General features: G+C 36.0%; 1 protein-coding gene across 6 annotated transcripts in view; it reads right to left on the bottom strand.

The window, feature by feature from the left end:
• ROCK2 (Rho associated coiled-coil containing protein kinase 2) overlaps positions 1 to 17347 on the bottom strand; it is a 135279-nt gene that overhangs the window by 596 nt on the left and 117336 nt on the right. For 2 of the 6 annotated variants that reach the window (XM_053201238.1, XM_053201242.1), the window contains exons 23-33: positions 15272 to 15365; positions 15075 to 15169; positions 14144 to 14323; positions 13796 to 13964; positions 13271 to 13447; positions 11389 to 11459; positions 10347 to 10435; positions 9872 to 9950; positions 8487 to 8748; positions 8186 to 8399; positions 847 to 947 (exon numbers count right to left, since the gene is read on the bottom strand). In XM_053201238.1, the coding sequence (XP_053057213.1) occupies positions 860 to 947; positions 8186 to 8399; positions 8487 to 8748; positions 9872 to 9950; positions 10347 to 10435; positions 11389 to 11459; positions 13271 to 13447; positions 13796 to 13964; positions 14144 to 14323; positions 15075 to 15169; positions 15272 to 15365 (1518 nt within the window). In that variant the 3' untranslated portion in view covers positions 847 to 859. Of the gene's footprint in view, positions 1 to 846; positions 948 to 6539; positions 6601 to 8185; positions 8400 to 8486; positions 8749 to 9871; positions 9951 to 10346; positions 10436 to 11388; positions 11460 to 13270; positions 13448 to 13795; positions 13965 to 14143; positions 14324 to 15074; positions 15170 to 15271; positions 15366 to 17347 lie in introns of all 6 variants that reach the window. The other 4 variants (XR_008289682.1, XM_053201239.1, XM_053201240.1 and 1 more) reach the window with 4 other exon arrangements.

Here is a 17347-nt window from a genome sequence, read left to right as displayed (position 1 = left end):
AGTAAATATATGTAAATATCTCTGTAAATCTTGGTTATAAACACCTCCCAATGATACATGATTTAAGTCTATTTTTGCAATATGCTCCCTTAGGTTAAGGCAGATATTACTTCTTTTAAATCCATTCTACGTAAATGGTTTAATCATGAGGTTCAAATTTCCTTTAGCCACTGTTAACCGAAGTATTTTTTTTTTTTTTTTTTTTTGGTAACCGAACTATTTTATTTGTTCTACAAGCACAAGAACTTTCACAGCATATCAGTAGCATTCTTCGGCAAGAGTAACATTATCTTTTCACAAAGCAAACGTTTCACAGCATCACAAAGAAAAGCCAAATCAGAAACAGCTATTTCACAGCACTTATTAGACTTACAAAGTTTTTACAGTTTCAATTCTTGCAGGTTAGAAAGAAAGAGGAGGGAAGGAGAGAAGGAGGAGGGAAAAGGAATCCCATGCTATGTTCACAAACTAATACAGTTGTAGGAACTTGAAATCATTGTAAATTTCACTTGTCTGAATATATAGATTCTTTGGAATGAAAAAAAAAAAGTACTAGAATTAGCTTCTTTTGTTATGTCTACATGTTCTATTCCTAAGATAAAAAACTAATTCAACTGTATTGAAAATATGTAGCTAAAAAAGATTCTGAACATAGCATTTCACTTTTATAACTTAACATGGAAATTTCAGTTAGAAGCTTTTCTGAAAACTACTTTTCAAATATATTATTAAAAATAAAAACTTAATAAAATTCAAAAACTAGTCAAAACCAATGAAAACCCAAGTGCAAATCACATGCACTACTTGGAAATACTAAGATAACTCATTTTTCATTTTTTGATTTACCCCATTTATTTCTTCAGAAATCAAAAACATCGTCATCATCATCACCACCATCAACATCATCAAATGACCAATCCCAGTCTTTAAATGCCAAATCAAGCAATCTGCAATAGGAGGTTTGTAAATTTACACTCTGACACTTTAGAAATAGCAGTTTAACATGCTAATTATCTAGAAATCACACTTTGTGCTCCCTTCATCAATAACAATACAGTCAAAATTAACATGGTGGCACACAGGGAACGCTTCTTTCCCTTTATATATAAATGCATATAATGTACATATATAAGGTATGCTTTCCAGAATACCAGAGAACCAGATGATATTTGTGGATAAGATACAATCTTCTCCCCACTGGGCCCAGATGATGTAACTAACCATCCTGATGCCTACTCTGATTTGAGAACTATGAAAGCTCAACACCTGTCCACACTCCCTTCACAAAAGGACCCAGAGTACCAGCTCACATTTTTCTAGAATAGTACCACAAGTCCTAGTTTAAAGAGAGAGTAACACTAAGAATGCAACTTTCTCGATTCTAGCAGGACCCTATTTGTTCAATGGATCACTGATAGTGATGCTCTCGGTGAACAACTATGAACAAGAGAAAAACCACAGGTATACAGTAAAACTTGGATTGCAAGTAACTTGTTCTGCAAGATGAGCAAACATTTCTAATAAATTTTAACTTAATGAGCGAGCAGTGTCTTGCAATACAAGTAGTAGGTGAGGCTGAATGTCATGTGATCACAACTGAGCCAATGGTGTTCTCCCTCTCCCTCTCTCTCTCTCTCTCTCTCTCTCTCTCTCACTGTGGGATTGTGGGTGATCATCTCCCATGCTCTGATGCTTGATCTCAGACCATGGTGTTTGGCAAAATCAGTGATTTTTCGGAACGTTGGAAGGTGCCCACAACTGGCACTAGTATATTTTTTGTCACTTCAAAGCATCTATGGAGGGGCACCTGGGTGGCTCAGTCAGTGAAGTGTCCAACTTCAGCTCATGATCTCACAGTTTGGGAGTTTGAGCCCCATATGGAGCTCTCTGTTCTCAGCACGGAGCCCACTTCAGATCCTATGTCTCCCTCTCTCTGCCCCTCCCCTGCTCGCTCTCTCAAAAATAAATAAAAACATTTAGAAAATTTTTAAACAAAACAAAGCACCTATGGACAGTCCTTTGCTGTTGCACACGAGAGTAAGCTTAGGAATGCTTTGCTTCATTCTAGGCCAGACTGCCTGCAGACACAGACCCTTTCCTCTGCTGCTTTACTGCCAGTTTCATGAAATGCAGTATATGGCAAGAGTTTAATAATAATGTACTGTAGTCAACATCGGTGCAAGCTTACACGATGGCCCCCATGCAGAAAAAAGATTCCATTGAGCCAACAGACTGTAGTGATTCCATTAGTGACAGTGAAAGTCATCCTACACAATAACCCTCCTCTCTCGTCTCCCTCACACCAGCCACAAAGGCTTTCAAAGGTAGGTAAATACAGGTTAATCTATTTTTCTTTATATCTTGTATTTTCTTTATTATTTTGTATTATATTACAGTACTGCAATCATTTTTATATGAATATTTTTGGGTTTTGGAACAAATCATCTGAGTTTCCATTATTTCTTACAGGGAAATTCACTTTGATATACAAATGCTTCAGATTACAAGCATGTTTCTGCAACGAATTATGTTCACAAACCAAGGATTTACTGTATCAGCATCATAGCTACTTATCTTCGCTGAGTAAACTGGACTTAGAGCAGGGATATACGTGGTCTTTTCTTTCCAATCTAATCCAATCATCTAATGCAACATCCAATGTAGTGTTAACTTTTTCACTGTTGTAACTGTGATGTTCATGAATCAACTTATGCCAAGGAATTCATATGGCCCCTAAAGTCTCATCTGTGACTTCAACTTTAAAGTTAGTTTCTGAACTTTAATTTATATGATTTACTCAAAACTATTTATAATACATATTCACGGGTGTCATCCCAAGAGCTTCTGATATAATTGGACCACAGGGGTAGTGAGGCCTAAGTATCTGCATTTTTAAATAACAAACCTGAAATGAATTCTGATGCAGCTAGTTGACTTTGGTAATCACTGACAGAGTATGTTGATGGATGGTTACCCTAATTTAAAAGTAAACAAACCCACTCAAATCACTCTACTTTAAAATGTGCTAACTATAGAACAATATATAAGAAAACACACAAATATAATTATTCACTTAGACACATATCACATTTTTCTAGGCTTACACAGACAGTAACTGATAGCTAAGGTACTGCTTGGGAGATCAGTGGGCCTTCCTGATCAAGCCCCAGCTTTGAAAAATCTGCATTTCATATCCTTCCAAAACCTTTGAAGTGTGTGTGAAGTGTGCACCTGTGTCCCAGTCTTCAAATTTCAAAAGTCTGGTCACTAGTCTGTTAGCACGATGTCTGGCAAGACTTCCCTTAAAGCATCACCACCCCCGCCCGCCACCCCCCCCCCCCAGCCCCTTCCAGTCAGCCATCGAATTATTGTCATTTCACCTTAAGAAAGCTTTCTCTAACTTGGTTTCTTCCCTCCATTTTCAATGTCAGTACCTTAGTGAAGGAGCTCATTAAAGTCAACACATACCAATCTCCTGCTGAAAGACTTCTATCTGAAGAACAAAATAAACACTCCTCTAGCATAGTGTACCCGGTCCTTTTCAACTTGGCTCAAAGTTTTCTCTCCAGTGTCAGCTTCTTCTCCCTGTCATACCCTCGCCCCATCTTAATCCAGCACATTATAAACGCATAATACGCAAGTAATATTGACAACTCAGTGCCTCTACAAGTCAACATTTTGCCTACCACCGTCTTTTCCCTTATTATTCTGCCTGGAAAATTACTGATCTTCCCTTTTTGGAGACGTTTCTTGATACCCTGAGGCAGAATTCTCCATGCTTTCCTTTGTTCCCCTCTAACACTCACTCATGCTTCTTATTATGAAAAAAAAATTTTTAAATAGTACTGTAACGATCTGTTTGATTTCCTATCTCCTCCCTTAAATTGATCAGTAGGGATACACTTCAGGCCCATGAAAATTATTGCCAAAGACTGCTTTGGAAAGGGAGCATTACAACTTTGAGTTCTGCTAGACGTATAGTAGACTGCCCATTTCTTTACATCTCGCCAATACTATGTTTCTTAATCCTTACCAGGTTGGCAGTTTTAATTTAATTTCTTTGCTTAATAATCAACTTGATCTCGTTTTTGTATTTATAGTAATGCTGCATCTGCATGTTCCTCAGTAATGTTTGTACTGGGAAGAGGCAATCTTCTTTTTCTTAATGACTTATCTATATACAAAGATACTAACCCATCTTTCTTATACGTATTGCAAATATATGGTATTTTTAAAACTAACAAGGCTTTAGCTTTTGATTACTCAATCTCTAACTTTCTTTGCTTTTACTCCTAAGAAGTTCTCCAATCCAAGATCAGACACATACTCCCCTATTTTCTTCTACTTCATTGAATGGATTTATTTTTGACACTTCAAGTTGTATATAGTTTTTTTCATTTTCCCCTAAATAAGCAGTCTGTTAACTTTCTAATGTTTATAAACGGGAAAGAACAAAACTAAAGTAATGATGACGTAAGAGCTCCCCCGACACTTAAGTTTTAACAGGGCTGGCAATGCTTTATTTCTTAAAACTGGGTAAATGAGCATTTGTTGTATTTTTGCTTTACACTTTTATGTGTGGCTTAAACACTGGATTTTTAAAGAAGACCTTGAAAAGGAAAATAATTAAAGAGAAATGCCCTCAGCAGAGACCAGCATTCTGTGTCCTGCTTTGGAACAAACTAAGGATCTCTCCAAACTATTTTGATCACAAATCAGTATTTTGTTCACAAATTTCCTACTTTTCTAGCAAGGTTTTTTTTTTTTTTTTTTTTTTTTTTAGTTCAAAACTATCAAGAAATCATTCCCCTGGAATAGCATTTCTACACATTCTGCCTTATAAGCTGTCAATTCATTTCTACTGTTCTCACTGTGAGGCAACGTGGTATTACAGCAGAGGATGTGGGATCTGGAACTAGACCATCCGGACCTGAACTCATGGCTTTGCTGCGTGTTAGGTGTGTGACCGCAGGTGCACAGTGCTTCTGTGCCCCAGCCTCCACATCTGTTAAGTGGAGACATTAACGGCTAAATCACAGGCTGGTTATAAGGACAAATAACTTACATGGTTAAAACTCACAGAAAGAGCGCCTGACATAAAATATGCCCTCAAAAATACTATTTCACATAACAGTAGCTAACACTTACTTAACCATCAACTTAAAACACTTCACTACAGAGAAAAGGAAGTGCTGCAAAGACAGTTAAGAGGAGAATGAGAACCAAGAATGTCACAAAAGCCAAAAGAAAAAAATGTAATGGTGTGGTCATTAACAAAGACAACTACTGAGGAAAAGTTAAAAAAAAAAAAAAGACAGATTAGATGTTTATGGGTATTATCTTTTAGTGTACACATAAATACGTACATACTTAGATATACACATTTGATGATGTCTAACAAAGCCAAACATTTAAGAAAGACACCGTGCATATTAGTTCAAATAAAGCTGGGCTGACACAAAGAGCTAGATATTATATTACTGCTGACGTCTACCAGAAATGCTGTTCCTAGATGTTCCTGAATGATCCTTTAACAGGTCTACCCTTTTATCTATAGGAATGTTATAAATTTATGAGTAGAATGTTAAAGGCCATCAAGTCCAATGCTTGACTACCCTCCAGAGCCGTGTGGCTGTCAGACTACACACACGTGACAGGCTGAGGAGGGTGTTCTTCCACAGTGTCACCCAGCAGTCACTTGACTCAGGTACCAACAGTGGTGACAAGGCACTTACTATTCTAGAGCAAGCCCAGCCTTCCAATTCTGGAAATCTCTGATTGCCTGATACCTTTCCCTTGCTGAGTTACAAATGTGCCTCTATGTTTGGTTCTTGTTCTAATATGTCATCCACAGAAAAGTTCTTTAAATCTTTACTGCTATTTATGATCTCCCATCCTTCCAAATCATTTCTTCAGAAGATTAAATATCTTTAGTCCTTAGGGTATCTGGGTGGCACAGTCAATAGAGCGTCCTACTCTTGGTTTTGGCTCAGGTCATGATCTCGCAGTCAGAAGATCAAGCTCTGTTTTGGGCTCCATGCTGGGTATGGGGCCTTCTTAGATCTCTCTCTCTCTCCCTCCCTCTCTCCCGCTCACATGTGCACACGTGCACACTTACTCTAAGGAAAAAAAAATCCTTAGTTCCTTCACTTGCTACACGTGTAACACTTTCAAATGACCCACTACTACCTCGGTTACTCTCTTCTGGATACCCCCCAATTTGTGTATGCTACTCTTAAAATGCGACACCCAAAATGAAATGGAAACTGGAGGGTGATTCATGTAAGACAGACACAGATACAATTCTATGAGTTAATGAAGCAATGGAGGCACAGATGTTAACAATGAAAATCATGCTGCAGATGCATAATAAAGTACAAAATTGCATCCTAAATGTGCCCATCTCTATGCTTTAAGCTTCAAAGAGTATATATTAGATGAAAAATATTCACAAAACACCCTATACGTTTTACGGTCAGTTTTGATATTAGTTTCAGCTACATGCATAGTTGTGAGAGAAAGAAATCCCTATTACTTACTGTTGCTATGCAAAATGTATTAAAAAATCAGTGAAGAATGATTCGAAGGGCGGGGCCAGAACTAAAATAAAACAAAAAGCAACAAAAATAAAAAGTAAATGTGCCTCCAATAGACCATAATGCTGAACTGGAGGGAAGGGGATGACAAAGAAAGTATTTACAAGGAAGTGAACATGAAAACTGTTATGTAATTGAAAATATGCCCCAGTTGGTCTGAAAACTGCTTCATAAACGAATTCTGTATGTTATCGCAAGTAGTGAAATCATTAACTTGTCAAATTGCACAGAAGAGTAAAATGTATCAAAAGGATTGGAGTTCTTATTGTCCTGACTCTGAAATTATTTGCCCTTCTAGAGTCTCAATCAAAAAGAAAGACAATAATACCTATCTGTTCTACTCCACAGAAATATTTTAAAGTTCCAATGACAGAATATATGGAAAGCTGAATGAGAGAACAGATTATAGAAGCACTTTGGAAGCTGTAAAGCACGAGATATTGTAAGCTATTGAAATAGCACAGCATCTATGCATTAATTGTTCAATATTAATAACAGAAATTTAATTTTTAGATGTTTTGCACATGGCACACAGAATGACCTTCAGTGTCTCTGAATTCTTTGAGCTTCTTCAGCTTAATTACTATCATAATCGCTAATTTTATAGTATTTAATTTTCCCATACCTCACAGAAAAATTCAGCATTTTCACTGCTAAAACACCAATTCAACCTTGAAATACTAGTTTCAAGAAAAGTTTCACTTAAGATGTCTGTGGTTAGAATGCAAAGGTCTCTGATAACACAGCCAGGGCACATCATTACTCATGCATTGAAGGCCCTGTGTTAGGGAACAAAAAGGATGCCCAAAACTGGATACCTGATCTCAGTGTATACTTTATCCTTTAGCTAACCAAATCTTCACATTCATTTCAATAAACAGCAATATTTACAAATGTCGTAGTAGCTAGTAAGCCAAGAAATGGTTATTCTGAATCAAGAATTAAATTACTATAATGTAGCCATATGAAAATGGTGCCATCAAAATGTTTTTTGCGTTCATCATTACCTCTGGATTTACTTCCTAGTCCCAATTCTGCCTCAAATATAAGGCACACCCACTTCAACCATTAATCAATATCTGCATTTTTAAGGTTGATCTCTATTGCTCTTTAAATGAGAAACAAGTTATTATTCTAAACTTATAGATGTGAAATTAAAACTTAAGGAAGATTTTGATCCTGCCTCCCAAGTTGTCTAACATAAAAGAGGTTTGCAATATTAAACACAATATGCGTACCTGACACTTACGGATCTGTGCGTACATCCTGTCTACTAAATCACTAAATCAGTCAATATGCTTACAAAATCTCAAAATATTGTGATTATATACATAAACATGACAAAAATGAGCCCTTTATATATTTTAGGTTGAATTTAATATGTGTGTGATTTAGTAAACAAATCTGTGTTACATTTAACTGAATCAATAAATAAGATATATACACTAAAATAGTTTCCAACATTTGGTAGTCCACAGTTCATTAAAATACCACGCAAAGGTACATTACAATCAGGAAAATTTGTAGTTGAACACAAATAGCGAAATATTAAAAAAGACACTGTAATTTTTAACATTTTTATTTATTACCTTGGTTTGTTTGGGGCAAGCTGTCGACTTGGCCGTCTAATAGACTGGTTTTGTTGTATCTTCATTGAAGTTCTAGGAGATGACCGTGCAAAAGGGTCTGGGGCTGGAGGCTTTTTAGGTATCTTTTTCACCAACCGACTAACCCACTTTTGCTGCTCTTCTGTAGAATTTGCCAATAACAATAGGTTCTTGGCCGTCGAAATATCATAATAAACTAAAAAGAAATATTTGGAAAAAACTAATGTGTTTAAATGGACCTGAATGTAAAGAACATTGATGGAACAAATAATTTACTATTTACCTTTGCAAGGTGCTATAATCTCCTCCTTTCTGTCCATGTGATCTTTATGACATTTAATGTGGCAGCGGCGGCACTCTAACGCAGGGGGGGGTTTGAACATATGCCATAAAGGCTTCATACAAGCCTCACAGTTGGTTGGGAAATGATAGAGGGTAGGAATGAACTCATGTCCCTTATGGCAAATATAATTTGACTTTTCTCCCACGGGCTCCACGGGAAATTCTTGTTCCTTCTTACTTTCTCCTTCATTGGCATACAGAATCTATAAATAGCAAAAAGAATGATGAATGATTTCCAAACAGTTTTATGTAGTAACAATTCTTACAGTGTAAATAAAATAAAAATTAGCCTAAATTATTCAATGAAAAGAAAATGACATTCAAACATTAGTAGGTTCCGTCTAATCAAAAGCTTATATGAGAAGCCTTTTAGACAGTCACTTGGTTCCCTTTTCAGGAAAAAATCTATCTTGTTCAAATGTGCCTCCTTATTTTATCCAGGAGATCTTACTGTGTTTCAGCAATTTTATCAGAATAGGCCAAAAGGTAAATTTTTGCTTGATGGGTATCAGAAAGTTTTTCTGGGAGGGAGTGTTCAAATGAATCCCCCCAAAGGGATGTGGCAATTATACAAACGGATGCTCTATGATTCTCAAAAACTGACAACTGGGTGATAACTGCTAACATAGCTTTAATGGAAAGATTTGTATTTGTAGAGTTGAGGAAGAAAGAGGAAACGATGTATAATACACCCCAAATAAACATTACAAGTATCCAGAAAATAAGTGGCCAACTCTCCCACAGTACCCCAAGCACAATGGTTTTCACATAGAAGGAACTCAGTAATTGTGGGTTTGACTAATTTTAAAACAAAAGTAGAACAGGGAAGCATTTGGCTTCACTTTAAATTGGAAGTAAAAGGGCTACTGGGTGCAAAATTCAACTTTACAAACAACTTTAACTTTATAGAGAGCTGAGCATAAAATCAGAAACAGAAGAGAAAGGGTATAGTTTAAAAATGTCGTAATGAGGGGCACCTGGGTGACTCAGTTGAGCGTCCGGCTTCAGCTCAGGTCACGATCTCACGGTTCGTGAGTTCGACCCTCCCATCGGGCTCTGTGCTGACAGCTCAGAGCCCGGAGCCTGCTTTGGATTCTGTGTCCCCCTCTCTCTCTCTGCCCCTCCCCCACTTGCACTCTTCCTCTCTCTCAAAAAAATAAACATTAAGAAAAACTTAAAAACTAAAATAAAAATGTCGTAATGAACCTTGAACAAAAGGAAAGCAAAGGCCAGAAACAGGATATAAACATACTACAGACTTTACCAAGACAGGAATAAAGATGTATCCAAACAGAATAAGCATGACAGACACAGAAGGCTGTTTACCTGAAATATCCTTGGAATTTCTTTAGCATCTGCTCTATATACATCTGTTTGTGTAACTGGTCGGACATGAAATAATTTGCTATAAAAGATTTTTAATAAAGGAATAAAATATTACTAGAGGATCAAATTACATTAGTTATCCTATACTTATGTCGGAAGTTAAAATGGACTACTTTGACCCACGTTAGAGGGTCATAGGATACCTTGCTTATATTAATTCAATCACTCCTTGAGATTTTGAGTATTTCCAGGAAGTCAGAAATTTTCTAATTAGTTTCAGAAAACATGTTTTAGCTAACTCTATACCCCAGACTTTCATCTCTATGAGGCAAATATGAGAAAATGTAACAACAATACAGTAGGAGCTATACTATATATACTTATGTATAAATAGCACTAACTTGACAAAAAGGTCACATTTGTCTCATACACTTTACAAGAGAAAGTTTCTAAATATTCTAATAAAAACACTTACTCTATATCTAAAACCATGTAAGGATTAGATTGTTCTTTATCTTGTTCACTGTCATAGAAAAGAATCTTCTTACTGCTTACAATCACATACTGTTAAAGAGGGAGAGAAGGAATTAATGACTAAAGTTAATCTATGTATCACATTTATTTTCTTTGAAAACAAATTCTACAGCAACAAAAATGATGTAATACCTAAGTTAAATAACCAAACAGTTCTCATTATATCCTTAAAAGGTCTTCCTTAAAATAACAACAAATTTATAGTTTGCATATATATTTTTTAAATAAGCAAATTGGGAAGGATATTAATTCAAATATTTTTTAGACTGATTTAGCTTCAAAATTCAGTAAGCACAGGTAGCCTTATTGCTATGGTCTGAATGTCTGTGTTCCCCCCAAATTTTTATGTTAAACCCTAACACCTAATGGAAGGGGCTTTGGAAGGTGAACAGGCCATAAGAGCAGAGCCCTCATGAATGGGGTCAGTGCCTTACAAAAGGGGCTCCAGAGAGATCCCTAGCCCCTTCCACCACGTGAGAACATAGCACGAAGTCTGCACCTAGAAGAAGGCCTTTACCAGAACCCAAATATCCTGATCTTGAGACTTCCAGCCCCCAAGAACTGTGAGAAATAAAATTCTATTGTTCATACACAACCCAGTCTATTCTGTTATAGAAGCCTGAATAGACTAAGATATTTATCAGAAATGAACATCATGATACCAATAGTCATAGTAACAGAAGAAAAGAAACAAATAAGCCTTTCTATCATAACCACAGTTGTTTGTCCACTGAAATAGCAAAACACTGAAGTCAACAGGCTTCTGTTCTCCTAGCATCAAAACCTGTTTTATTGTTAACAGCACATTAATGACGAAAGGCTTTTTTCACAAAGATACATAAAATCACATCATTCCAAATCAAAGTCCAAAGTTTTATGCGTCTAAAAGTTCTAGTTATATGTATCTTACAACTGCAAAAGTAAAATGGCTAGAGCTAAACCAAAAGCCAAATAAAAGAACCATGTGCAAAACTACCAATTACCTTTTTAACCCATCCAAATTTCTTAGTGTTGTTTCGCACAGGCAATGAAAGCCATCCTTCTAGTCTTGATTCTATCAATAAGCACAAGATATGAGGATAAATATAACAATTCTCCTAAGAAAATGAGAACTATAATAACATTTTAATAGAAAAGTCATAGAACAAATCAAATACGCCCCTCAGAATTTATCATTATATTATTATCTAGGCTGTAATAATGATGCAGGATCAGTATAAGCAAGTTATGAAATGCAAAACAAAATCCAGGTTATACCACATTGGCACTATATATGCTATAGTTTATATGGTCAAATGCCCCCTGCTGATTAAATTCGTGCATCTGCGAAGTTCAGCAGAAAAGCTGCAAAAGAAGAGAAGCAGTTCCCTATTCTCACTGATACAACAATACGAGAAATTTTTTCCTTTGGAACAAGGCCGAATTATAGATTTACTGCATACGTATCTTCTTTGAAGAGAAAATCTTTTAAGTTAATAATTACATGTTCAGAGAAAATGGATTTTTTAAATGGCTAAAATAAAATTAAATACAGTTGTGTAAATTACAGATCAAATGTGGTTAATAAGTAGCAATATAACCAGAAGATTTCTAAATTCCAAAACAGCAAAATTGGTAAAATTCTAGTTCAACAAAGGAAACTGCCTGAATCCTTAGAATTTGTTTCAAAGGCATTTGATCAGTATCATTTAATGAAATAACTAGGGGCAAACCAGCATTTTTGGAGGTTATTCTAATAATCACCTACTGAACTATGCTAGATGCTTTTCATAAATTGCGTCACACAAGGACACAACTCTGACTCCAGTACCTATCTATACTCTCTTACATCAACAACCTTCAGACTCTATAACAGAAATGCTGCCATTAAAAGCAGCCCATATACGGGCACCTGGGTGGCTTAGTCGGTTGAGTGTCCGACTTTGGCTCAGGTCATGATCTCGCGGTTCGTGGGTTCAAGAGCCGCACTGGGCTCTGTGCTGACAGCTCGGAGCCTGGAGCCTGCTTCAGATTCTGTGTCTCCTTCTCTCTCTGCTCATCTCCACTCACACTCACTCTCTGTCTCACAAATAAATAAACATTTATAAAAACAGCCCACATAATGTGAAATGTCTGGATGTGGTCCTACACCAACTTAAGGGACTTAATCAGATGATCTAATAATTTGAGTAAGACTGAAATTTACTGCCAAAATCTAAAACTTCAATACAGTTACTTATGATTTATATTATATACTGTTTTATACCTGGGAAATGTGGCAACAATAGAAAAAAACTATAGCTATTTCACTTTGCATTCAATTAGTAAGGGATTAAATTTTACCTCATAGTCAGATGCTCATACACTAATTTCCCACGGCATTTACATTAGACCTGCACTTATACTAACTTTGCGTTCAACATAGTGATTTTATGTTTTCCATCTAGTTTTTCACTTAAACTAGTCCTTTCAGGACCGAGACTGGGTTGAACTGTCTTTTAAGGCTTAACACAATGTTGACTAGCTAAGCACTCAGTGAAAACCTATATACATCCTCGCAAACAGTCTACGTGCTTTTTTTGTACCGTCACTCTTGATATGAAACTTCAGGAAGAATTTCTTGTTGGATGAAAATGGACGAAACAGACAGTAAAACCATACGCTCTTTAATGATCTGAAGTTGACAAAATAAGTCTATCGAATATAGTAGCAATGCCATGTGACAATACCTTTAAAAATTCTTTATTCATGCAGCACTTTCTTTTTAACGGAGACCAGAACAATTGGTTAGTGGATAATTAGTCAATGTTACAAAAACTTTGCAGAAGGACTGAAATTAAGGGGAGGGTGACAAACCCCAAAGGTGAAAGATTTTCAGGATATCACCTGTACCATCAGGTTCCGATGAAATAGGTAAGTAAGGCAAAGATTCTTCTTCTGAGTCAGAATCAGAGTCAAGAAGCATATGAGAACTGGAAGGCTTAGTGGCAATATTGAGAGAAGTAGAGGAACGTTGGTAGGTGAATGACAAGGATTCCATAGTGCGTGACTGAGTGATATGAACTAAACATCCAGCATGAGAGGAAGTAAGAATGCAGAAAGAAGTTAAGAGAAAATAAAATGAAAACCTGAAAAGAGAGCTTCCTGTAATACATAAAGAGCTAACTTAAGCAAATATGTGGAATTTTCTTTTGCATTGTTTCGCAAACATTTTTGTCAAAAATCAATAAACACTGTAAGTTTAAACTGTCATTTGAATCCCCACTCCAAGGAGGAGGCTTTTCTTAAAGAAATGACAAACATTTTTCTCAAGAGCAGAATCAATCATAGGGCTTAAAACAATCAACTGCTTTATCTTTAAGACGAAGTCGTTTAATAAAAATAGCCTAAGAGCTGAAAAGAAATCCATACCTGGAAAGCCATCATCTGCCTCAGCATCCCCTGGTCCACTGCCTATACTGGAACTATCCAGACCAATATGCAAGGCCTGGAGCTGTGACCGCAGCTGCTCAATGTCACTGTCTTTACTGTCCAGGGCCATCTGCAGTTCAATTCGAATCTGGCTCTCTTCAGCTATTTGCTACAAGAAATTAAATTACATCAAATTAATCTGATGCCATATACCTCATAATTTCTTTTCATTCAATTCACAATTATGAAGTAACAGAAATGCCCTATAACCAATAAAATATGTGCAGACATGAAAATAATTCTTCTTAAAAAGAAGTCTTCGATCTAGAGTTCAGAAGGTATTCTTACAGCCTGCATTTCATTCAGTTCTTTCTGATACTTGATCATCTGCTGGGTCAGTTTTTCACGTTCAGATTTAAGCTCCATATGTAGCTTTCTATTCTCTTTCTCTTTTCTCCGCACATCAGTGTCACTACCACGCTTGACAGGTTCTTTTCGATTCATGATCTCGGCCAACTTGTTCACAGCCTTAAAAACATAAACATAACTTTGTAATAAAATACATCGATGCTTCTTGATAACTCACCAATAGCAAGTTATATGACCACTAATAATCTCCTTCCCTATACATACAGGGTGACAGAGAAACACTGTCTATATTAAGTAACACACCCTCCATTACTCGTTACCCTTCTCCAACCTACATTTGTTTCTCACGCTCATGTTTTCTAAGAAATATAATTTAAAATGTTTAAAGTACATCAGGTTTGATCTAATGTCACTTTCTATTACTGTGAGCGTTTAGTTCCTAGAGAGACTTTTACGAGGCAGATCCACTTTTATCCTGGAGGAAGAGAATGCTGCACTGGCATCACATTAATAAAATACAGTATGTTCAACCAGAGAACTAAGCATGTGGGACCCACAAAGATTCAGGCAGCATGTACAACCATAAATGTTGGCAGAAGGAGGCTCAAATGTTTACTCTCTCTAGTTTCCTAAAAGCAGAAACACTTACCAGATTACAATAAAAAATTAGGAGGGAGTGTGATTCCATATGGAAAAATTAAGGAAACCGTAAGTAAACACTGAATTGGACAAAGTTAATAACCGCATCTAGCTTCTTCTAATCTGGCAAAAATCAGGTAATTGTGATTGGTTCACAAATACTGATTCATTCAATGACTGCTACAGCCAATCTGTAATGCTGGAAGTAAAATGTAAAAGAGAGAAGAAACTGAAAGAATTCAAAATCATATTTAGACTTTATTACACATACTTGAGTTTTCAGTGTTCTCTCTGTTAATAGTTGCTTCTCAAATTGTGCTTTAATAGCGGCTGCACTTATCTCCTCATCTTTCAACCGTGATAGCTCTGAAATATGGAAAAACTCAAAAAATTATATTAATAATTACAACAACTGACAAAACATTAGGCATATTTAAAATATAAACCTTATTCCTTGTTCATACATACGTTCTTGGGCATCTTTTAATTTGTTATTTAATTCTTCTTTCTCATTTGCAAGATTGGCAACATCACTAGTTAGTGTCCTGTTAGTTTCTTCAAGCTAAGAACGAAAGTGGAAAGAAAATCATATCACAACTTACAAAATCTAAGTTATAAAGCAATAATTCAAAATGAAAGTATCCTAGAATGTTGCTAAAATTCTTATTTTTCTAAGTACATCTATATCTATGCTTCGTGGCTTTGTGGAACCTTATCGAAATTCACCCTTGGTGAAAATTTCACTGACTGTGATAGACTTCATATGCACCCCAGGAAGCAAAAACATTGCCCTTCTCTCAAAAATCCTTAGCGGTATTTTTAATGAGAAAAACATTTAATAAACTAAAAACAAACAAATACTATAACAGATCTCTGCATTTCATCATGCAGAATAAACAAATTTTTAACTGTAGTATTTCCTCCAGGACATTTTAAAACGAAATAAAATTTTACTAAAGAAGCTGACATCCTTTTTTATTCTCTCCAAATCCTATTCCTATTCTTCCTTCCCCAAAGAAATTTTATTGTGAATTATATACTCATCCTTCCCATCAATGATTATATCCTTTTATTACAAACACATAACATATAGCGTGGTTTTATGTGATTTTAAATTGTCCATAAACAGCATCACACTGTATCTCTCTGTAATTGCTTTCACTGGAGATCATATTAAGAATTAAATTGTTGGGATGCCTGGGTGGTTCAGCGTTTAAGCATCTGACTTTCGACTTCGGCTCAGGCATAATCTTGTGGTTTGTGGGATGGAGCCCTGTGTTGGGCTCTGTGCCGAGAGCACAGAGCCTGCTTGGGATTCTCTCTCTCTCTTTCTGCCCCCCACTCTGTTCTGCTCAAGCATGTGTACTTTCTCTCTCTCCAAATAAGTAAACTTAAAAAAAGAATTAAACTGTTGATATATAAAGATCTAATTAAATCATTTTAACTGATATAGCCGTCCCATCTTCTACCACATACCATTTATCCATTCATTCATCTACTGAGAAGACTGACTGCTAAGACATTTGAATTTCTTGCTATTACAAACATTTATGCTGCTAGAAAAATTGTACCTGAATTTCTCTACCATATTTATCTTAACATCAACTTTCTTTGGATTATATGAATATTTAATTTTTCATATTTAGAATAAATAATATTTAAATTGCCACATTACACACTATACTATACCATACTAAATCTATACTCCTCATAGCTTTAAATAAGAATGTCATTTCCCACACACCCTTCAAACACTTGAAATTAGATACTGAATTCTGCCATTGTAATGAACAGGAAATGGTATTTCAAAGTTATTTTACCTAGCCTTTCTTAAAGAGTATTTAGGTTAAGCATCTGCTTATGTTTTTAGGGTTTTCTCTTTTGGCCAATCTTTCTTTTGGATTGTTTAACTTCTTCTCATTGAGCTCGAGAGTGCCACACGCGTTCTAGATACAAATCCCGTTTAATAAAAACATTACAAGTGTCTTCTCCCTGCAGTTTGTGGTCTTCTGCTACAGTAAGTTCTGGATTTTGTTCTGTTTAAAGTTTTTCTTTTTCATCTTTAGATCTTTAAGATAGCTAGAATTTATTCTTGTTATGTTGTAAAAGGTAAGGATCTAACTTCATTCCTTCCCACACAAAAAGAGTCATCCCAAACCTTTCACTGCATCTGTATCCTTTCCCACCGATGTGTCTGTCCACACTGCTCTCACAGACCAAGGTCTTTACGTGCGAGAGTCTACTTCTGGCCTCCCTACTTATTTCCGCTGAACGGGAATAAGCATCCCTGGCTCCAATGCCACACTTTCTAATCAATGTACCATTTTAATGACCCGGATAACTGATAAAACAAATTCAACTACCTGATGTTTTCTGTCTCCTTGAAATTCTCATTATAATTTTTTTTCAACTTACATATGACTACCTTCATGGTAGTTTCAAGATTCTTTTGAACTAAGATTTGTTTAGCAAGAAAAAAATGGTTTACACTGTTTTCTGCTTTGGCTTTTTCCCTTTCCCTTTAGTCCTTTCACTCCGAATTAA

The sequence above is a fragment of the Acinonyx jubatus genome, chromosome A3, assembly GCF_027475565.1.
Source record: "Acinonyx jubatus isolate Ajub_Pintada_27869175 chromosome A3, VMU_Ajub_asm_v1.0, whole genome shotgun sequence".
NCBI classification, from domain to species: Eukaryota; Metazoa; Chordata; class Mammalia; order Carnivora; family Felidae; genus Acinonyx; species Acinonyx jubatus.
The sequence above is the reverse complement of the archived record's forward strand: the minus strand, read 5'-3'. Positions and strand labels throughout refer to the sequence as shown.